Consider the following 23,086-nt stretch of genomic DNA (forward strand, 5'->3'; position numbering starts at 1 on the left):
TAAACTCACATGTTCTTCAGCTGAAGTCTGTTAGACTATATCCATCACCCATACACTACTCTCTAGGACCTTGTTTATTTCGTGTCGAAACTCTGGATAGTTATCATAATTAACTGGCAACTCTAAGTAGCAACCGCATGTGTGGGCAACTGGCCGTCTCTGAATACCTTGAAGTTGAGTGAAGCTAACACTGATAGTTTTTTGAAGAAACAAATCAGATCCTGTGCAGAACCACAGAAAAAGTGACAGGTGTTGTGAGTCTGATTCTCTGAGATAAGAACTTACATATTTGCTGATGTTTTTCTGCAGTGCATTCATGACTGCAGGATATACAATTGAATGTATAACCTTTCTTAATGTTGGCTGGAGATTTTCATATGCAGCTGTAATACTTTCCATCTCTGACCTCAGCGGGGAAAGGACAGTTCTCCACTGCTTAATAACAAAGGCAGGTTCCTGAATGAGCTTTTGGTGGGCAAGCTCCTCAAGTACTAGCTCTATGTTATCAGCTGTTGGTACTCTTCGACAGTTATGGATATCCATGATTTCCAGAAGCTCTTCTTTGTCAACACTCTGAAAATCTGAAAGACAAGATTCAAACACCATCCGATCGTACTCTGTAACATACCTTAAGAAGCTATCGACAAGAGGACTCTTTATAGAACCAAGAACTGCTTGTTCCAGTATTACTGGAGCTAGTTTTATAGGCAGGTACTTCTGTTTTTGCCAGCCAAAGGCAATAATTCGGCCAATGCTTTCCCATTGTTGCTGTCCAAAATCATGATGCAAGTAGGGCACCTTAAAGTTATTGCCCATTGTGCACTGTTCATAAAAGTCCTGCCAAAATTCTGAGAGGACATCCCTCAAAACTCCTCCATCATCAACAGCCTTTTCTTGCCTTCCATCAGGGAGCACCACTTGAATACATATGTCCTCCTGAGTGACACCTGGATCACAAAAATGTGAAATTAGTTCTTTCAGGATCTGGCCACGGTGAAGAACAAGGATTTTCTTAATCCCTTCTCTCTGAACAATCGGCTCGTTCAAAGAATCAAATTGTGAAGAAGAAAGCACTGGAGTAGATGGCTGTGGAGACAGAGGAAGGGTGTCATCAAGACTGAGACCATCTGTGTCAGAAATGTGTCCTGTGAAAAAGGTAACAGTGCCACTGTCTTCTAAAATGTCCCCATTGATTCCTGCGTCTAGCTCTTGGACATTGGACAAATCACCCATGTCATCAGTAGAGTGAACTAGGTGAACATTATCACTGCTGCTGTTTGTCAGGACACTGCTGGTTCCAACATATATGGCATCAATGCTGTCTGGTGCTTTGGATTGAGTCAGTGGTGTGCAAACTTGAGAGTAAGTAGAAAACCTTAAAGTGTCTTGGTCATTTCCACTGGGGTTGTCTGGTTCTGAGTCGCTGCCAGTGTCCTTCTTTTTGGTTGTTAGGTAAAAACGCAAAACAGGTAGTTTTGTCTGCTCATAAAGTTCTCCAACTGTAATATGTTCATCAAGTGAATGTTCCTGGAAATCTGTCATGTCAACCTCAAAATCTGTAATTCTTCCATGTGAATTTCTTTGAGACGGAAAAAACAAACCCACTGCCTTTTCAATTAAGTCATTTTTTCTACATTCCTTTGACACATCAATTTTTCTTGTTCCACCACCTTTCTTTGTCCGAACTTTAAAAAACTTCCCATCTCGAGAATTCATCCATCCTATCTCAACTTTTCGAACAGTTTTTTGAGCATTTCCGATGCTAACATTTTCTGAGATCTGCTTTTGATCGTTGCCTTTGTTCCTTGAAATCTTGGCTCTCAGTCGGTCAAAAAGTTTTGATTTCCGGCCAGCAGGATCATTTTCCCTTCGTCTGCAATATCCGAGAAGTGCCAGTCGGTCACCATAAGATGGGAGATACTCCTTAAGCTGCTCATCTGTCATGAGCAGAAGGACACTGGAGTCAATCTAGAAAACAAAAGTTAAAACAGTTATTTAACCTATAAAAATGGGGGGAAAACCCAGTAAAAACAGCCACATGATAAAACTGATCTGTCTTCACCATGTCTCTATAATAGTGTTGTATGATAACTTCTAAATGTACTGATTTCCTTAGCAATCTAGCTACCTTATCCTTTTGCAGTCGTTGTATGACTTCCTCTGAAACATCCCGTGATTTTAAGAAGTCATATATCTCGTCCATCCTGTGACAATTACACACAATAACTAATGAATAATGTCTAATAAAACATAACATTGCAAAAAATTTATTATGAACATGTGAATAGGGTTGAATGATATTACTGAAAAACATTTCACAATTCAAGCATTTTTTATTATTTTATATCAATTTTTTTTTTTTTTTTATATCTGAAATACTGCCAAACTGGTGATGTGACCTTTCCCATTTTATCCACAGCTTTCACACCATAATGTTTTTTTAAAAACATTTATGAGGCACAGTGGTGAAACATTTCAGACTCAAGCTCCTGCTAAAATAAAGACGATAGACAACAAAACAGCTGTACAGATCTGCAATAATAAACCAATACACAGAGAAACTACATTAAAGTAATAAAGAAAAATCTACCAGTGTCTCCACAACTAAATGGTAAAGTGTAGAGCTTAGGTCTGAAAGTTCTGTTTACATTTTTCCCCTAAAATATTTCAATGGTTGAACAATTCTCAAAATGAAATTCCCATCTTTATAAAAGAGTCAAGTGCATGAGCATCATCAGAATGATTTCAGTTTTGATCTTAATTACTTTCATTTAAACAGATAATATGATAAATTGGATTTTCACAAGAGTTGCAACTTACCTCTGTTTAGGTTTAGGTTCAGGTCAAAGGAACCTCCTCTGTCTCTTTTGTAGGTATCCTGAAAGTTGAGTAAAGTTGAGGAGTTAAAATTTTCAACAGGGCCTGCCTGTTTTGGGGATTTTTTAAGTTCCTTGTTTTTCAATTTTTCGTATTTTGAATTGCTTTTATAAATATTGTCAATGTAAATCTGTAGATCTCCAGCATTAGCATAAGTGTACATGAAACTGCTAAGAAAACAGTTTGAAAACTGATGCATATTGTACTTCCATATTTTTACTCTTGTCTATGTATCGACAAAAAAAAACAATTTAACGGGAAAGATAGTGAATCACATTATGCATAACAAAACGTGCATAAAACGAGCTGTGGAGCTTGTTTTAACCTACTAGCTATTGCTTGTATTTATGCCACAAAATAATTATACATATTAACTTATTGAATTTTTGGAGTACAAACTTCTTATCGCACTCTGAAATAAAAACAATCTAATTAACGGACTACTTAAAAAAAAAAAACTCTGTTAAATATGCTATATCAAGGTTAGCACGTTTGACGGTTAACCTGCAGCTAGCTCATGTTGCTCAAACAACGAACGACGTACATAACACCACACGATCAAAAAGCAATCAAAACGAAGGAATCTAAACAAAATCAAAAATCAAAAAAGGCGAACCTACCTTTTACTGACTCTTAACGCAGTAGCAAAGATTGGACCTTGGATTTAGGATCATATTTAACTGGGAGCTGGAGCACGCGGTTATTCTAAGGAGGCTTGTCTCCAACTGCTCCGGTATCTCATAATTATGACTTTGAAAGTCGAAATTATGACTTTGAATCTCGAAATTATGACTTTGAATCTCATAATTATGACTTTGAAAGTCAAAATTATGACTTTGAATCTCATAATTATGACTTTGAAAGTCGAAATGATCACTTTGAATCTCATAATTATGACTTTGAAAGTCGAAATTATGACTTTGAAAGTCGAAATTATCACTTTGAATCTCATAATTATGACTTTGAAAGTCGAAATTATCACTTTGAATCTCATAATTATGACTTTGAAAGTCGAAATTATCACTTTGAATCTCATAATTATGACTTTGAAAGTCGAAATTATGACTTCCAGTTGGTCTTTTTTTTTCATGGCGGAAATGGGCTTCCATAATATGCACCTATTTCGATTTGGCCGTAACCCCCCCCCCCCCAGGCTCATGTTAACAGCAGCGTGTGGAGTGGGAAGAGCCGCTCAAACGATGGCTTATCAGCACACATCTGGTTCATAGTGACTGTTAGTGGCCAGCACATATATGGTGATAACAGTTTGGTCACATGGGGCAGATTGCAACTACTGAAACTTGGCCCAAAGAGAAACTTTCAATTCCTTCAATTTTATATATACATAGCCTATATATGATTCAGAAAGGGGGAAATCATTAATGCTGTGAAGAAAAAGTAACAGTAAAGAGGAAGAAAGGACAAAAGAGGCCTTGACTGATGGCCTTATCTGAGCTCACACACACACACACACACACACACACCGACTGTTTCACTTTTAGAGGAGAGTAATTACGCCAACAACAAGATGATTTACCACATTAATACTCCGTCAATGCAAACACAGAGTTGGTTTCCTCGACTGTTTTTAGGGCAGCAGTTTTCAATAGTTGTCACTGTGTGTGTTGGCTGGATGAACACGGTTCCAGTCCAGCAGTCTAAGAGCCGGGCCTGTGTGTCGCGTCTAATTTATACCCCAGTGAAACGAGAAGTCCTGAATCACCAACAAGAAGATTTCCTAAAATTTAAGATCAACCTAAAATTGTAAGTTTGAATTTGAAATCATTTTTCAGTATTTGTTTTAAAGACAAACTTTGGGGAGGGGATTCCTACAACCAGTGATTTTCTCAACTCTAATCATTTCCTAACATGTTACTTATTTTCCCCACACTGAAAACATTTTCTGAAACAGAAATGTAGGTTGGATTTTTGCTGTGATAAAAGATTTATTTTATTAAATTTTTCATACTCAGCTTTACCATTGGTGCCAACAGATTTATCTACATCTGTACAGTTATTGTATTTTCTTTATTGTATTTTCTCCACACGTCTGTAAAAAAAAAAAAAGTCAATCAAATCAATGCAAATCTTATATTGGCAGATGTTAAAATCCACAAGGTAAAGTGACTTTGGTACATTATGAGGTTTACATTTATTTCCCTATAAAATACATATTAAATAAAAGGTATATATATTATTGTGGTACAAGTGCTGTCGGATGAGTCAATCTTTAGATCGGTGTGCGGTGGTTTCCTGATGGTGAGAAAACCAAATCCACAAAGCAGGCACTGGAAATATTAAACGCTGATTAGCCCAGGATGTTGAAACTTCGAGAGGCTTCAGAACACAGTTATAAATTATTATACCAAAAAAAAAAAAGAGAGAGAGAAAAAGAACAGAGATGGAACGAAACGCTTCATTTTACGGAAAACGACAGCCCTGTAGGAGAGGCCAAACCAAGACCGTCTCAGTTAGCCACTTAGCCAACTGGCTCTGTAGCACTTTCCACAGTCCAGACACAGAGTGGAAGTTGTTCTTCATATCAGTGTACGTGTGTGTGTGATTGGAGACTTTCTAAAAAGGCCCGTTGCTTAGCAGGCGCAGGCACCGTTGCTTTCTGAAGAGTCTTTAAAGCCGTGGGTCATGTGGTTGGCTGTGAGGTTGCTCTCTTCCTCCATGGTCTCGTTCATCTTGTCACAGATAATGTCGACTAGACACTCGAACACCTGCTTGACGTTGATGTTGTCCTTGGCGCTGGCCTCGAAGAAACGGAAGCCTGGAAGCAGGCGACACAAGTGCCTTAAAAAAAACAACAAACTACCAGTACTAAGTGTTTCACATTCCATGTGCTCCGTGTTTTTATGTTGTCAATATGTTGCTGTTCGTGTCCGGAGGTTTTGTTCCTCTCATCTAATGAAAGGACCGTGTCCTGTGTTTATGTTTTGTTCTTGGGAAAGGTTGTACTGAGACGTCAGTTTCCTGTCTAGTATTTCATAAGTATTCATTTGTTACACTCCAGTCCTGATCTTCACAGGGATTTTGTGTGTGATAGACTGACACAAAGTAGTGGCGTATCGTTGCAAAGAAAAATGCAGACGTGTGACTTGCATGACAATGTTTTTGTAGAACCACCTCTACCTACACTAGCTGCGTTTCCACTGCAAAACCTTGTCAATATTCTGATAAGATTGGAAAAAAACAAAACAGACACAATTAAAATCACTCGGGAATAACTTTGTTTACGCAATGAGTCGTTATAAACAAGCCTGACTTCTTCTTTGTCTTTCCCATCCTGTTGCTGATCACATGACATGTATGATGCTGACGAAGTGTCTCCATTGCAATTTTGCAAAATACAGTGATGATGAGAATGTTTTTGTGAAAAATGTAAAATTTCATTCAAAGTTGCCATGTTTCCATTGAGCAAATGTATTTTTGCAACGATGTGGTCAACAGAAGCACAGCTAATGACAGCTACCAATCTTTGGTGGTGAGTCTGCGCCTGAGTACATCCAACCCTACTTTAAACATCTTCACAACTCTAATCCGTCTGCTGTAACACAATGCTCTACTAATAAATAATAATGTGCTACTACGGTAATTACCGAGCTCTTCAGCCAGCCGCTGGCCGTCCTCTGTGGCTATGACCCTTTCATCCTCAAGGTCACACTTGTTACCAACCAGGATGACCTGAGCGTTGTCCCATGAGTACGTCTTGATCTGTGTCGCCCTGGAAGACAAGATCCCCACCAGTAAACAGCCACCGGAGTACTTCAGATGCAAATAAGATGAAGAACATTTCTACTCAGAAGGACGTTTCAGCCGATGTGAGGAATACTAAAGAAACACGAGGAACAGATAAAGCCAAAATGAAGAACTGGGAGCTAACATTTACAACAGGTACCAGTCGTTCACTGGACAAACACTTTTGAGAAAGTAGAACAAAAAGATGAAGATTCAACTTGTTTACTCACCAGTCCTGCACTGCACCGAAGGAGTCCTGGTTAGAGACGTCATACATGAGCAGGAAGCCCATGGCTCCTCTGTAGTACGCTGTAGTGATGGTTCTGTAGCGCTCCTGTCCTGCTGTGTCCTGTGGGGATAAACACAGAAACGCCATCAGAAACATTCAATTCTCAAAGTCAGGCTGAGGTGAATACGGTATCCAAGAATTGTGCTGAAGAAAGAGCAGCACCACTACAACATGGTTTTACTCAAGTAAAAAGGAGCCAAACAAGAAATGACTCAAGTAAGAGTAATAAAGAATTCTGCAAAAAGGCGACTCAAGTAGTGAGTCATCAAATTATCAATCATTTAATATTTCAAAGTTACATAACCAGAAAGCCTTAAGTGGAGTGAAAATGTTGGTATGTTAAGGATGAAAAGGACAATAATTCATAAGTAACACAAAAAAATAAAAAATCCAAAGCAGTTTCTTTCAAAATAAAACTAACAACAACTGCAGGTGTGTGTCTGTGTCTGGTGAACTTTTGGCTAAAACAATCTTGTTCTTCACTATGTGAAGTTACTCAGAGTGGGTAGTAACCATAGCGACTCTTCAAAAATAAAGTTACTCATTTAAAAGTAAAAACTACAGCGTAGTCAAAATGCTCCCTAAAAGTAAATTTTTTTCCAAGAAGTGAATGTATCTAGTTACTGCCCAACTCTGATTCTGGTCAACAAATCAGGAGAACCAATCTTTTCATGCGTGATCAAGTATGTATGATGTTAAACCACAAGGGGGCAGCAGGGTCAACGTTATAATTGCCTTTTGTTCCAATAGCAATCTGCTATTGGAAATGCTGGTGCATTTCGATGTTAGTCTTATAACCATTTAAAACTTGAAATGACTATTTCTGAAAAAACATCTTTCCAAAACACTTTTTTTTGTAAGTATTGTGGAAGTATACAGCTACATTTTTACTTCTTTTTTTCCCCCTGGAAATGACACAAAAAAACTGTCTAATCTTTTACACAACCCTTCATCTCATGCACCTTTCTTCAGAGAAGCCTTTAATCTTTCTATAAAAACTGAACAGCTAACGCTAAAGCTCAGTCGTCAGCATGAAGGCAGCTGAAAGTGTTTTACATGATAAAAATGAAACACAGTTACACAAAAACAAACAAAAAACAACTACCCGTTTTTACATCTGGTCATGTTACAACCACAAGCTTTTAATGCGCCACAACTAACACTTGAGTTTTGACTAGAGCACATTTACAGACAAATGTTTTATTTTTTTTCTCCTAATCTTATATGTAAAATGTATTTTTGAACAGTTTTGGCTTAATTACGTCTCTGATTTGTTCTTTCGGCAAATTGCCTTTTGTGTTTTTTGTCTTGTGTGGTTTATCTTGTGAACCATTAATCAATTGCTAATTTGACGATTATTTCAACAATCGATTAATCACAATTGGTCGCGATTAATCACGATTATTCTGATTAATCACAATTATTCTGATGAATCACAATTATTCTGATGAATCACAATTATTCTGATTATCACGATTAATGATGACTAATCTGATAAATCCTTTCAGCCCAGTGACATTCCAGACTCCTCGGTTTGCATCAGGACTCTGGTGTGTGTTCCAGTGTTTGAAACGGAGCAGGTTGTGTAAGTAACCAGAAACTAATAAGGGTTATGAATGTTTCATTCCAAGGTGGCGGCCTCACATCTCATCTCTCTTCATAATGCACAGGACAGAGCAGCACCTTGTATGGGAACCGTTGAATTCTCCCTTCATCCCTCCAGGATCTGGTTTTAGTGAAACCAGGGTCACTTTAGCTCCCTCGCTGTCTCAACCATGCAGAAAGAATCAAATATTAGCCATCGAGATGTGATGACTAACCAAACAGAGCGTATTGAGGGTTGCTACAAAACAAAGCACAACAGCGGACAGGACCTGCCTCCCAGTGAGTGTGTGTGTGTGTGTGTGGGAAGCAGTTTAAATCAGGCTCCTGCACAGCCAGGTAGTCGGACGTCACTGGGACCCTGCTCCTCAAACATGCGTCACCTGTGTTTAGATTGGCTGCCGACAAAGAAGCAGCAAAGCACATCCTCTGGGATGACACACACTACACACTCACCATATGTCTGGGTGTGCTTATGCAAAGTGTATATGAAAGGTGTGTGTGTGTTTACTGTAAGATCAGTGACATGTTTGACGAAAAGACGAGTTCGCTTCGCCTGTTCTGAGGGATCCAGTGAAATCTTTGTGAGATGAGAGCTGAAATGATTAACGGTGAGAACATTTTTACAGAGCTGATGATTAACTGAGCACGAGGACCAAAACTTAAGACATGCCTGCTGCTTCCACACGCCTTAAACACACTGCTACACTGGCACTGCATTGTATCTCCTTTGAGTCCCGGTCAGATGCTGATAGGCTACTTCCTCTGCTTCCTGGGTTTAGGAAATACCAGGTTTCTTTGTCATCTAGCAGCACAGTTAGTGACTCCACTAAGACCAGGCAGCCACACAAGAGTTTTATGATGATTTTGGTGAAAGAAAGCTCATTATATACTTAACAGGGCATTGCACCAAAATGCATTAAAGACCTGATGTCGTCGGAACAGCTTTCCAGACCTCTCAGGTCTTCTGGTTGTAGTCGACGAGTTCAAGGACTTTACTTCAGCAGACGCTCTTTTCTAGAGAGTACACTAACATTGCACACAGAGTTTGAGAGCCAAATGTTTGGCCAGGTAGGCGACTGGATGTGTGTTTTGGTGTGTGCTGCTGATTAATGTTGCACACTATTTGTGTACCATACAGTGGCTCACAGATTGTTAGTTCAAATGAATCATCTGTTTGACTTGCCAATGGGATTGGTTGGTTCCTGTAAGGAGCAGACAGGTGGGTGGAGCAGACACTAGTACTGGACTCGACTAGTACTGGACTAGACTAGTACTGGACTAGACTAGTACTGGACTCGACTAGTACTGGACTAGACTAGTACTGGACTAGACTAGTACTGGACTAGACTAGTACTGGACTAGACTAGTACTGGAGGGGAAAGATGGAAAATTAGTTCAGACAAAAACAGAAATCTGAACACAACAGGTTCAGAGAAAAATCGTTTTGTTACTGATTCTTTGTTTTATATGGTGGTGTTTGTTTAAAGGATACTGAAATAATCCCAGATTAAGAGGAGTGTGTTGGCTGCTGTAGTTATCCGTCTGACATCGGAGTATTCTGCTCTGGCATCCATGAAAAGTAGAAACACACCCCACAAATCAGAACCAATGTCCTTCATTTTCAGGGCTTCTGCCAGATTCATCAACTCAAATTTAAGATATTTTTAAGACCTTTAGGAATTAAATTTCAGATTTCCAAAAAAAAAATATATACAAAATAGATTAAAGCAAATCTGAACTAACCCATGACAAACACAAAAAAACTAGCTAGCTAGCTGGCAAGGGGTTTTCTAGTAGTCACAGCACGTAATGAAGATGTCTGTGTGTGACTCAAACTTTTTTTCTGACAAAAAGAAAAGAAACACAAAATTTACAAGATTAAATAGGTCTTAGATTAAAATGTAAGACCTCTGTAACTAATTTAAGGACAACTTACTTTTTAAATTCATTACAAATATTTTAAGGCCTTAATTTAAGATTTGAGAAATGAAGACCAAAGTACCATCTCAAATCTCAAAAACACCTCACAGTAATGGATGCAAATGATATTTTATATAAACCTTGGAACTGTCACTACATTTGCATTAAGTGGTGAAAGAAAAAACAAAGTATTTATTTTAAGTACTTTATATACACATATATATAAAGTACTTAAAATAAATACTTTTAAGTAGATTTTTACAATCCCTTTGTCTCGTTCAGCTTTTTCACAGGAAGATTAAACCGTCTCCTGCCTCCATTCCTCCTGTAAATGACTGACAGCTTCTGTATAAATAACCACCCAATGCAAATGTGACAATGTGGTAAAGGTTTATAAACTCGTGTTTGCATAAACTGCTGTGACGTTTTGAGACTGCAGAGCTCCCTGTAGCTCTGGGTCTCATCAGGCCCCTGGGACAAACAAATCTGGATTCATATCTGGATTTATGCCGAGTCTGAATTTCCCACCACAAATATGCAAACATCAGCTGGTATGGCAATAAAATATCTGAATCCTAATCAAAAAATTGAAAGTGTCATTGTCTCTCCTCTTTTGTAAAGTCGTGTTTAAACATGGCCTCAAAAACTATTGATTTAAAATAAACCAATAAAAACTTGACAAGTCTTTTTTTTTTTTTTTTTTAACTCTTTTTAACCTGAGCTTTGACACATCAAGTGCAACTCTGGAAACCTGAAACAGAGCCACACCTCCTTAATCAGTACAACCATCTCCCCAAGCATCAACCAGGAACTCTCAGCAGATGCCAGGTAAGAGAAGGAAGTAAGAATGTGAAAACTTGAGGAAGTCATTCTTCTGCATTTGCACGACTGACAAGAAAAACTTGCTCAAGGGCCAAACCCACAGAGACAAACACGGGTTTCCACTTCAAGTACTACCTATCACAGACATTCAAATTGCTGCTAATTGTTCAACCCACAGTTGGGTGTGGCCTAACATCTCAATCCCAGCTTCACCCACTCACCCAAATCTGCAACTTGATCCGCTTGTTGTTGCGGAAGACGGTTTTGACCTTGAAGTCGATGCCCACCGTGCTGACGAAGGCGGGGGTGAAGGAATCGTCGGCGTAGCGGAACAGGAAGGAGGTCTTTCCGACGCTGCTGTTCCCGATGATCAGCAGCTTGAACATGTAGTCGAAGTTTTGGTCGGCCGCGTCTTTCTGCGAGGGAGGCTGATGGAGCCGTGAGTCGGTAGACGCCATCTGCAGAGCAGGGAGTATAAAAGGATTAATAAAAATATGAATGGTGTACTATGAAATCCTTACTGCGATCAGCATTTATTGCAAACATTGTTAGAAATAACAGATGTAGTACAGACTGAGGAACATGAGTTTATCCAAGTCCAAGTCCAAGTCAGTAACATTGGAATCGTTTGACAAGTTCCAAACCTACCAGGAAGCCATGAACTAACTCTGCGCTTAAAACTTTTGTTGTCAATGTGAAGTGGAAACGAACATGGTTTGGTATAAATAAGAAACGGTCAGGGAATGAGAAAAGATGGCAAATTTCTCTCTAAATCTTACCAGAACTTCTTTTATTTTGAAGAACCAAAAGTCTTTTTTACAGATGGAGGTGTTATGATGGAGATGGAGGTAAGTTTCCCTTACCAAACCTTACCTCCATCTCCATTATAACACTTATTTATCATTGAATTCATTCATTCAAATCTTTATTGTAACGTAATTCTTGAATGGATTTAATTGTTCACGAGACTTGAGTCCAAAATCTGAAGTTGTTTTGGTGTGTTATTGTCTGTCTGGAAGACCTTTTGGGAACTGATTTTTAATCCAGATAGAATTGATCATCTATCTCTTCCTAAATTAATTACTCTCCCTGGGATGTCAAAGTTTGCTGTGGTTTTCTTTCTGTCAAAATCACTGATTTTGTGGTTCTACTTCAGAAGTACTTGCAAGAAATTTTATACTATTTTTTCTGATTAAACATCTTCCAAAATATATACATAGAAGAAGAAGAAAAGAGTCGATTGACCAGAACAGGTGGTGTATTATCAAACGTCGGAGAGTTTTGATGTAAATTTGAAGGCTGAATTCATAAATTAAAAAAACAAAACAAACAAACAAACAAAAGTAAACAGGAGAGACTGGTTAATTTATGAAAACTAAAACAAAAAACAAAACATTTTCAGGATGACATTATTAAAATTCGAATCATCAATATGTTAGATTATTTTAGCAGCAGTCAGAATAATTGTTCGCTTTCTGTTTTCAACCAGAGCAATTAAATATTTTTAGACAACTTTTTTTGTTGTATTCTTACCGCGAGAATCTCATCCTATCTAAAGCAGGATCCAAAAATGTCACACTCAGTTTTATCAGTTTTCAACAGTTTCTAAATGACAGGTTGTTGCAATCTACAACTTGCCAACAGGTGTCACTAAAGCCACCATGGAGACCCTTTAAACCTGTGGCGTCCAAACCACAAAGCTTTAGGGCCACAAATGTCATGCAGGAAGTTAGACCAGGACCACAACATTTTTAGTATTTTTCTTTTCAACTATAACTGCAACAACCCTTTTACATTTTGATTCTTACCTGCTAAATAAACTCTATATTTTAATGAAATAGGCAAAGCAGTCGGATTTCTGTAGACAAGCGATTCATAAATCATTGTAGATTTAAAACAAAACAAAAACAAAAAAACCCTGGAGGTTTAGCCAGATTTAACAAGAAAGAAACAGCAAACATGTCCTACATTTTTCTATATCTTTTCAGCAACATGAACAGGATGTGACTCACTCTGGCTTTACTTTGCCAAGTGTATTAAATGGGCATGTCCAAGTCCGCATTTCAGTAACAGCCACTGGATGTTTTTGGTCCCCATTACTAATAAATTAAGCTAAAGACAAAAACCTGGATGAATACTTTATGTTGCACATTGCAACATCTTTTTTTATTTTTTTGTATTGTTTTTTTTATTTTTTATTTTTATTTCACCTTAATGTTGTTTTTAATATAACTAATTTTGCTGGACAATGACTTGTCCCAGAAATTATCGAGTTAAACGATAATATTGTTGTTTTGAGACTATTATCAAGTGATAAAATAATCTCATGCTAATGGCATGATAACACAAGAAAACATTATTGAGACCAATGCAGTTTGAATTCTAATGAACATTTAGCATTTGAACTGGAAGACATTTTTAATATCCACAGTAAATGAACAAAAAATTACAAAATTACTCTTCAAAAAACCAAAACAAAACCGGCTCTTTGAGACCAACAGACCAGTCTGAAGACTTTTGTCATACAGCTTTTGGTAGAAAGAGAGAAAAGAGAAAAACGATAAATCATGCAAGTGGAACTTATCAAGCTTGTTTAATTGCGTTAATCATGCGATTATAATTAATTTATTGCAACATCAACCGAACTGACAAACCAAAGTTAGGCTATTTTTGAACTGTGAAACAGGGCCACATATAATCCATCCAAGTTTGGCAAACGGCCCCTGGGTCACACTTCAGATGCTTTAATCGATTCAGAATTTGAGTCACTTTTACTGCTTCACATTGTCCCAGAGTAGATTTGTGTTTTCAAAAGAAGGAGTGGATTATATACAGACTCTTGTTACACAGTAAGATGTTATTTATAGATGGAAAAACATACAAAATCAATAGCGGGTCAAATACCAGACAGATGAAAATGTGTAAAATAAAACATCTAAAGGTTAGAGAGTTCTAGATAAACAAAGCTCTGCCAACTGTTTTACTTAAAGCGTTAATCTCTGCCATCTCTCCTGAGGGCCGATATGAGATTACCTGCCATCAGGCCCTTTCACTGTTAGTGGACCAAACAGTGGGAGGAGGGGAGCAGCTGCTCGGCTTTTGGGTATTAAGTGGAGAGCAACGAGTTGGCCGTCTCTACGCTTTCAAGCACAAGGCTGATCAAACGCCGCAGCGCTGCGCTGCCTCTGTCTACCGAGACCCCGTCTCCGTGGAGACCAGAGCACGACTCGGCCGCGTGCAAGACCCATTAGCGGTCAGGAGCAGTCAGTTCGTTTGACTTTTAAGTGGCTAAATGGAGGTTTTCGACATGAAGTGGGGATATAGAGACATGATCTGGTGGAATAATGACGGCAAAAAGAGATCAAAAAAATAAATAAATAAATAAAAAACAGACTGCACATTTCAGAAAGCATGTCATTCAACACATGTAGTTGCAAAGTAGTTGCAGGTTATGAGAGGTCGAGTCAGAGTTCTTCCCCTCCACACAAGCATGATGAGTCGATTGAAGATCCTGTGACTTTCTATTGAAGTATAAATAGGAACAATGTTTTCAATTATTTAGCTTAAAATTATCTAGCATATCTGAAAGTAACAAAGCAGGAAGACAAAGGCTGTTTTTTCAAGTTCATTTTGCTTTCGATTTAAATGTAGGTAGGTTTTACTTTCTAGAGTTGTTTTCACACCAGCTTAAATACTGTGTAAACTGCACTTACAGAAATAAATTATCCAATAGCAAAAAAAAACACACACAAAAAAAACCCCATTTCTGATAAAAAAAAAAAGTTGGGGTGGTTTTTCCAGTTGTATCGGAATATGTTTATTTCGCAAAACTGCAACGGAAACATTTTTTTTGGCATCACACCGGTGGTGTGGTGAACAAATGGGATGCTACTACTGGAGGGAAAGACGAAGCAGACGACAGGAAGTGGCATGAGGGTGATCTGTTTATTAATGACATCTTGTGAGCAGACTGGTTCGCGAGATTTTAACTGTATTCCTCATTTAATGGAAACGCGGCCACTGCGAGATTGGATCGTTTCGACATTATCAGGACGTCAACAAATATTGCACACATTTGCAGCTGTTGCCTCTCAAACATCTTCTGCTTCTTGTTCAACACACCCACAGACTTGTGCCGTCTTGTGTGCTGGTTGATGGTGAAACTCTGTCGCTTTCACAACTTTTGCTCATTATTTAAAAAGGAAGCCAGGCCCATGTTTTCTACAAGCGCAGTCATTTTTCCCCTGAAGAAGGTTTTCTAGGTATTGTGCTGCTTAAAAAACAACTCGACCAATAAAATTTATGTAACAGCCATGCAATGTGGATGAATTTTAATCACTATATCTAACATCACTCTTTCTAAATGAAATAAAATGTATTTATTTCAGCTTATACACACTGAAGTAAATGAAATAGAAGATAAAAGTAAACTTTTTAAAATTATTGAGATTATTTCATGTTCATTCGTAGCTTTCTTTGTGATGAAGACATTAGTAACACTTTTAAAATCTATTCTGATAAGGTGGCATATGGACCGTTTTACCCGACAACTGTCCACTAGCAACAACTGTCCCAAAACACTTCCCAAGAACTGTGACATTAGCATTTATTTAAAATATTTTTATGCCACCTTTTCTTAAAAAAAAATACACCTAAATGCTTTATTACCATCTCAGTGACATTTAAGATTCACATTTTCTATTTCTTTTTTCTTTTTTAAGTATGGTGGAACATCGCTGCCTGTACCAAGTTTGGCTTTAGCTTTAGCGCTGTAGCTGAGCTAGCTAAAACAATTAAACTAAAATTCTGTTAAAGCAGAAACTTTTAACAACCTCAAGTTTTATCAGAGCTTCTGACTTTAACTGTGTTGAGATAGGCTTTCATATAATGAGCCATTTAAACACAGTGTGGGCTGGACACGGCACACCACTAATGAAAATAACTGATATTAATAGGTAATATTTAATAAACTCACAAATATTAGTTTTCATAGTGTGGCAGGTTTGACAGCACTGAACTAGTTAAATGTTGATGGCACCTCATAACTTTTACTCAGTTTATATAATATTTAATTCAAAAACTTTACATGTAAACATCAGGCTTACATTTCTCTGCTTGAAAGGACAACTGAGAATAATAGCTCACTGTTTACTGTTTACTGTTTACTTTGGTTCCATTAAAATTCAATTCAATCAATAAAGTTGTAAATGTTTTACTTTTAAAAGCTAATATTAAAGATTAAAATCGGAATAATTTTAACAGCTAAAAATCAAATTCAACTTTGGGACGCATCGAGAAATTGGCACTGAATCAATTCCTTAATTTTGGGAGATTGTTCAGTTCCTTCATTGTCCCGCCCAGGTGGGAAACTTGTTTTGCAGCCAGGCTTTTGAACAAAAACAGACAAAGGATAGAAGCACCAATTCATAAATAAATAAAACAGAATTATACATCAGAAATTTGCCACCAATCGGCAATTGGACCATTGACCATTGGCACCCGCTGGTGACAACTTAGTCACTGTATTTAACAACTTTACAGACAAAAAAAATTATAAATTAATAATAAAACAAAAGTCAGCATTGGCTAAATTCGGAATGGGCAGGTGAGGCTTTTCAAAGCTCGTGATTGGCCAAGAAAAGTGCAGTCACCTCTTGCTGAAATGACTTTGTTTTCATTGTGACCTGAGGCTTTTCCCACAATGCTCCTCTGTTAGGTGCTAATGTAAATCTGAGGTTAGAAACTGGCTCTGGGTTCTTCAGTCACATTATCACTATGTTAGGCACCCAGAGGGGGAATTTGCATGTACTTACTGCTATGAGTAAATAACTTAAAGCAATCTACTTTTACACTGCAATCAGCTAACAGGAACCGTAGGAAAACCTCAGTCACTTTCCTTTTGTGTACAATGGATGTCCCTGGAGAAAGACAGACCTGACAGAACACCTGACTAAACAGATCCCACTGCGGTACAAGTGATGGCTTTGATAAGGAGTCCCACATCAGCACCGACTGGTTGTCATATCATAACAGTGATCTCTGTCCAGGCAGCGAGGCTAACTTTATGACTCATTACCGTGTTTCAGTAAAACAAACAGGCTGATGACGGTGCGGCCAGGTCCCTCAGCTGGCACTGTTTGCACACCCAACCAACAGGAAATGGACACTATTGATTTTCAGCCAGCTGCCACATCTGTTCCTTAATTAGGAGGAGGGTTCAAACAAGAAGAGAAGGTGATTTTTTTTTTTTTTTTTTGACAAGGGGAACAGACTCCAAGGCGCTTCCACCTCTTGTAAATATACAATAAATAATAAAACGGGGGGGGGGGGAAATTAAGTGTTCTTGCAAGTAAACGGTAAGAGTTATGCTACGTAGTAAGGCGTCCGAAAGAAAAGGAAGAGTGAAGCAAGCGACCACCACCCTGTACAAGAAGCTTACCTCTTCACCCAGTAAAAGAACCGCCCTACTTGGTTCCCCTTTCGGCTGTTTGGTTCTGCTCTCTTCTGCCTGGCCCGTAAGGTGCCGGGGTAGTTCGCTCGCCAGTAAAGTGCTCCTAAAACCCCCTTCCTGCTTCAGTGGCAGAAGCAACAGCAGCCGACGTGCTTCCTTCTACACAGAATGCTAATTTATTTATTTTATTTTATGTTATCGTCCTTGTGTCGTTGTCCCGGAGCAGCTGACAAGTTCCCGGTGTGTTTACAGAGCTGCCGCCCGCCCTCTCTGGATGATGGTCCCGACTGAGAGGTGTTGTTAGGAGGGATGAGTCCACGAGCTGCAGAGGAGGGCTGGGCGCTTGGAAGTTTGCGCGCGAGCAGCACGCACGCGCACACCTTCGACAAAATTCAAGCGACGCTTAAAGTATCTCCGCCTTCGAACGATAGTGAAAGCTCTATGTATTTTATTTGTGTTTTCAAAGCACTTAGTACAGCTTTTAATGTTGGAGTGGAAGAGCAGAGATACTTGGCTTTCATAATTTTGAAGAATTAAAATATTAAAAGTCAAGCGTAATCAGCCTTCTTTACTCTGGCTTTCGTCAGAAGCAGCCAAGAAGCCCACGGTCACTTTTAAACCGCACAAATATGGCAAGAAGAAAGTCATAACAAGTCCAACTTAAAGTTTACTTTAAGCCACAAAGAGCAGACGGTATGTGACCAGAATTGGACATTGTCATTAGTTAAAAAAAACCCAACAACAACATTTTGAATATTTGTCATCTGGTTTACACTTGGACACATTCAGGTGTTCCAAACATTGTCCAGTTGGAATGGACAATGTTTCAAAATTGAATTTAGAAACCAATTCTGATAATCAATCAAATATTGAGCCAAAATTAAAACCCTCCTAGAGTCTTGATAAATGTGGTCTTATCAACCCCTTGAGGTTTTTTTTTTTTTTTTTTACTTTTTTTTGTGTGTGTGCTGTTCTAGGAACTGACGGTCTGATGGGACAACATCCTGCTTTCCCGTTATCCAACCCTGATACTTTAAGGGCTCCTCCTGAGGGTTATGCTAACGCAGTGGGAGGGTTAAAACAGAGCAGTTTTGATTTTTCGCGGTGGAGAAAAATCTATTTTAAATAACAAAGTGAACCCTCAGTAGTAACTGTGATTGAACACCTGCTGGTTTCACTGTTTCCTCCTCAGACAAATTAGGCCACAACTTTTACTTCCTCCTATCTCTGGAATTATGTTGCCTCCTGCCAGTCCAACAAACTTTCCTTCTGGTGCCACATAAACCTTTTTACCAAAAGATTCATGAATTGTCCTAAATTAAACATTTTATCATCCTTCCTAGCTAAACATTTTTTTTAAAGTTTTATCAAAATGGTTTCCTTAATCTGCACTGGAGATGCAAACATTTCATCTGAAATTTCTCCGCCGTTCCATCTCAGGTGCGAGACGTGGATAAACTTGTTCTCTGGCCAAACAAAGTTTACTTCCTGATGGCGCTGCTGCAGACAGATTAGGGAACGTTTCCCAGAAGGCACAGGATGTGAGGGCGACGTGCTTCCCACAACCTAACCTACCTGTGTAACATGTTACTCTGGTATGTCGTGTCGACAAAAACACAATGGGTCTGTTTTTTAGGAAGATTTTATATTTACTAGAAAGAAATTTGCGACGCCAAGCTGGATTTAATTCACATTTGTGCAAGCTCATCCGTTTCCTATAAGTCCAAGCTTTCAATATTAAGAGGGGACTCCATCATAAGCCATTAGTGCAGATAGTGAAATGAGAACAGCGGTTCCCTGCGGCAAGCCTGTAAAATACTCTCATAACCCGATGTGCAACACAAGTAATTTCATTAAAAGGCACCAAATAGGAATCCAGCTTGCCTGCTTGAGTCTGAATTTATACGAATGAAAAATAAAGTATATAAAAAAAATTATACAAGGACAGCATCGTTGTTTAACAGATTCTGCAACCACAGACGAACATAATTCATAAAGCTTCTATTTATTCCATTATTAGTTCTAATTTCAAGCTGAAACGCTTCTTACATAACATAACATAACATAACATAAAACAGAACAACTGAAATGCAGCGTCGATGTTGATCCGGATTGGGAAATTATGGCTAAGTGTCTCCATCTGCTGGAGAAACAAAGCAACTGCAAAAAGATATTCTAATTTGTTCCACAGTGCTCCAAAAATATTGTTCAGCAGACAATGTACATGTAGTTAAAGCAAAAAAAAAAAAAAAAAAATCAATGGATCCTTTACAAGAAAAATAATGGCTGAATAATTTCCTCAGTAAAAGTCAGAAGTAGGCAACAGCTGCACATTTGTTTCATAATCTCTGCTTAGGTTGACAAAACGCCGTCAGCGCATCTCCGTCCCGTCTGTGCTGCGATTGCAAAATTACATTTCAAATTCTGGATCACTTATGACATAAACTAATCTACATAAAAGTATCTCCTCTGACTATCTTGTTCACACTCTGAACATTTTTCACATTCGTTTCGTGATACAACCACAGATGTGGCTGAATTTTATCCGGTATAGAAACACAACGTGGTGTGACTGAGAAGTGAAAAGAAAAATTGAAACATGGTTTTTAATGGAACATCAACACAAGATGCAAATGCTCCACAGACTTCAAAACATTTTTGCATCTTCCTCTCCGTCTTTACAAAATAAAAAGGAATTGCAGTTTTAAAAATATTTATATTCCTGAAATTAAACTTTTTTGTAAACCCGCTTCAAAACATTTGTCTTTTTTTAAATTTTATACAAGATCATTTTGGGGTTTATAAGAAGCTTTTATGTTGACTTTACTATAAAAATTCACTTCCTCCAGTCTTGGACAATAATATTGTGTTTTGGTCTGCATTTATTATAAATAAATTCTTCTTATTGGAGAAGATTTTGTTCTTTCAATTCAACCCCAACTAAACCACTTGACTCATATATTATATATTAGTGGAGCGTCTCAGTTTAAAGAATACTTTCTCCCCCTTTTTGTCTAACATTTACAACAGTGGGTTCATTTTATTAAATGTACTGCACTTTATTCTTAAACATCTGAGCGTCTCGCTCGCTTATTTTGGCATCTTTTTTTTTTTTTTACTATATATTTAGTTGATGTTTGCTTTACGTCCCCTGTAGATTTGAAACACCATTTCCCTTTTCAGTACTTTTTTATGTTTGTTTGTCCCACTAAAATCCCAATAAACCTTTGAAACTATAAATGCTGCATGAATGCCTGTGGACCTGATACGCCTGGAAATGACCGGTGTTTAAATGGTGGACAGCTTGAGAGCGGTGTAGACCAGGTTAGTTGTGACGCAGAGGAAGCCGACGAGGTTGCAGAGGCTGGACAGGCCGTGGTACCGCCCAAACGTCTTCCTGTAGGCCCGGTACTTTGGGTCCTGCTCCTTCAGCTTGGCGTACTCCTCCCTCTGGCTGCCCAGCCCCACCTGGTTCCCCAGACCGTGCTCCTCCTCCACCGCCCTCATCTGGAACATGACCTCGGTGGCCGCTGGGCCGAACCACTGGCCGTTCAGGCCTGCTGCTATCAGCGCCACGAAGAACATCAGCATCTGGGGCGACGAGAGGAAGAGAAAACGACGCCAAACCAACAGTATTATTTCACCGCCAAAGAGGGAGTTATCGATGCTCACCTGCACGCCTTCGTGCCAGTCCAGCAGCTCTCTGGGGTGGTACACGGCGTACACGGCCAGGCTGGTGAAGTTGCTTCCCAGCAGGCAGTAGAAGTAGACAGGGAACAGCTTGCTCTGGACCAAACCGAAGGTATGCAGCGACACCTGCTTCACCAGAGCGAAACCTGCGGACACGAGGGAAAACCGGACGGCGTTATCGCCGGAATCGCTTCTGCCGCGCCTCGCTTCCTCTGCCGGTTTGGCCCACTCTTACCTCCGATGAAGGAGACCCACACCTGCATGCCCCAGGTGAAGGCGAGCAGCAGTAGGTGCAACACTTTGATCGCGTCGGTCGGCTCCCCCTCCGTCGCCATGGCATCGCTACGGAAACAAGACGGATAGTGAAAAAATTGGTTCTCACAAGCTGAGGAAAGATGCACATTTCAGCAACTTCATCAGGCCTATAACTTGTTCATTCCTCCTGCCACTGGGGGGCGCTGTTCTAAGAGGGTTGGCTGTGCATGGCCAGCCTTTTACGTCCCAAACCTCGATGGATTCACCAGATTCAGTGGTGAGTTGACTGACTCACCACTGAGTCAATCAGTGGTGAGTCAACTCATCAACTATTTTTGCTAAAAGCCATTCAGTAATGGGTGCTGAAGTAAATGCAAACAACACTTTTTACATTCTAATTTCTAAGTCAGAACAAAATACAACAACTAATTCATTTTCCTCCTGCCAATTGCCAAGGGATGGTTTGAACGTCCTTATTCCATCCATGAAACCTCCTCGTCAGCTCCTCTGGGAATTCGGGTCATAGTTCCGGTATTATTTCAGCTTTTAAAATTATAAATCAGCTGCTCCCACTTGTAAAAACAAAACCTTATAATCTGTTGCAAAAGAAGTTGTTTTATTTTCCTTTTCCCAAACAGAATCTTTAATGTTCAGAAAAAAAAACCGGGAGACGTTTGAGAAAAACTAATGGTCTCAAAGATAAAAAATTACTTTGGCGTCACTGACGCTTCAACGTCGCTCATGCAGCAGACCAGATAAGCAACCCAGGTTGCGATAAGAAGAAGGAGGCAGAACAGTAATTTCACTCCACTCTTTATTCATGGTAAAATGATATGCTAGCATAGCAAAGACAATATACTGAGGAGAAGAGGAAGAAGGTATAGAAACAATCTAAACTGCAAAGAACAACAACAAAAACCTGAAGTAAGCGTGCAAGTAACGATACCGAGCTATTAGCCACTCAACTAGCACAGTTAATAGCACAAGTATAACCACCACAGCTTCACTGGCTTTATTTACGATTTACTTTGAATAATTACAGCGGGAAGAAGTTCAGCATGCCCAAAAAACAATGCCTACCTTAGTCCAGAGCGCTGTTAGGAAGGACAACCACCGTTTATAAAAGAGGGTATGAACCAAAGTTCATAGGGACAGACACTTCCTCTGTCAAATTTCAGGAATCAATAGGCCCGCCTCTTTCATGGAAACAGACCAATCACAATTCTTGGCTAAGCGACCGTTTTGTCGTGACACTGTTTTTAATTGGTTCATTTTAGACATGTATTGTCACAGCCTCTCCACATCTCCATAGGTGTTTTATTTACTGTAGCACGTGTGTAAAGCGTTTCTGTTTAAATGACAAACTTCCCACAATATTTTATTTGTGATATTTTATTTATTTTTGGTGAATAGAAAACATCGTTCTTTCAGAG

General features: G+C 38.9%; 2 protein-coding genes and 1 long non-coding RNA gene across 5 annotated transcripts; all 3 read right to left on the bottom strand.

The window, feature by feature from the left end:
* Positions 1-1,356: 1,356 nt before the first annotated feature.
* On the bottom strand, positions 1,357-2,953 carry LOC122821423. Its single transcript, XR_006369018.1, has 3 exons — positions 2,821-2,953; positions 2,129-2,204; positions 1,357-1,968 (listed from the first exon to the last, which is right to left on the bottom strand). It is a non-coding gene; the product is annotated as an uncharacterized LOC122821423 (long non-coding RNA).
* Positions 2,954-4,771: 1,818 nt separating this feature from the next.
* On the bottom strand, positions 4,772-18,095 carry rab3db (RAB3D, member RAS oncogene family, b). 3 transcript variants are annotated; one of them, XM_044099328.1, is made up of 5 exons: positions 17,697-18,095; positions 11,479-11,715; positions 6,852-6,970; positions 6,483-6,607; positions 4,772-5,653 (listed from the first exon to the last, which is right to left on the bottom strand). In XM_044099328.1, exons 2-5 carry the CDS (start codon positions 11,713-11,715, stop codon positions 5,469-5,471), a joined length of 666 nt encoding a protein of 221 aa, XP_043955263.1. In that variant the 5' UTR covers positions 17,697-18,095; the 3' UTR covers positions 4,772-5,468. The 3 variants fall into 3 exon arrangements, with proteins under 3 accessions (XP_043955263.1, XP_043955264.1, XP_043955262.1); XM_044099329.1 differs by lacking the exon at positions 17,697-18,095 and adding an exon at positions 17,334-17,433; XM_044099327.1 differs by lacking the exon at positions 17,697-18,095 and adding an exon at positions 17,192-17,400.
* Positions 18,096-19,694: 1,599 nt separating this feature from the next.
* On the bottom strand, positions 19,695-22,845 carry tmem205 (transmembrane protein 205). Its single transcript, XM_044099330.1, has 4 exons — positions 22,734-22,845; positions 21,634-21,740; positions 21,381-21,544; positions 19,695-21,299 (listed from the first exon to the last, which is right to left on the bottom strand). The coding sequence occupies exons 2-4, from the start codon at positions 21,731-21,733 to the stop codon at positions 20,997-20,999; spliced, it is 567 nt and encodes a 188-aa protein (XP_043955265.1). The 5' UTR covers positions 21,734-21,740; positions 22,734-22,845; the 3' UTR covers positions 19,695-20,996.
* Between the last annotated feature and the right edge of the window lie 241 nt (positions 22,846-23,086).

The sequence above is a fragment of the Gambusia affinis genome, linkage group LG19 (assembly GCF_019740435.1).
Source record: "Gambusia affinis linkage group LG19, SWU_Gaff_1.0, whole genome shotgun sequence".
Classification (NCBI taxonomy): domain Eukaryota; kingdom Metazoa; phylum Chordata; class Actinopteri; order Cyprinodontiformes; family Poeciliidae; genus Gambusia; species Gambusia affinis.

Excerpts from the sequence above, each read along its gene's own strand:
- rab3db (XM_044099327.1), bottom strand. The coding sequence starts at position 17,260 with ATGTGGGACTCCTTATCAAAGCCATCACTTGTACCGCAGTGGGATCTG. Across the intron at positions 6,608-6,851 it reads TTCGGTGCAGTGCAGGACTG|GGCGACACAGATCAAGACGT; the intron begins GTGAGTAAACAA and ends CTTGTCTTCCAG. Across the intron at positions 5,654-6,482 it reads GCGGCTGGCTGAAGAGCTCG|GCTTCCGTTTCTTCGAGGCC; the intron begins GTAATTACCGTA and ends GCCTGCTTCCAG.
- tmem205 (XM_044099330.1), bottom strand. The coding sequence starts at position 21,733 with ATGGCGACGGAGGGGGAGCCGACCGACGCGATCAAAGTGTTGCACCTA. Across the intron at positions 21,545-21,633 it reads GTGGGTCTCCTTCATCGGAG|GTTTCGCTCTGGTGAAGCAG; the intron begins GTAAGAGTGGGC and ends TCGTGTCCGCAG. Across the intron at positions 21,300-21,380 it reads ACTGGCACGAAGGCGTGCAG|ATGCTGATGTTCTTCGTGGC; the intron begins GTGAGCATCGAT and ends TCGTCGCCCCAG.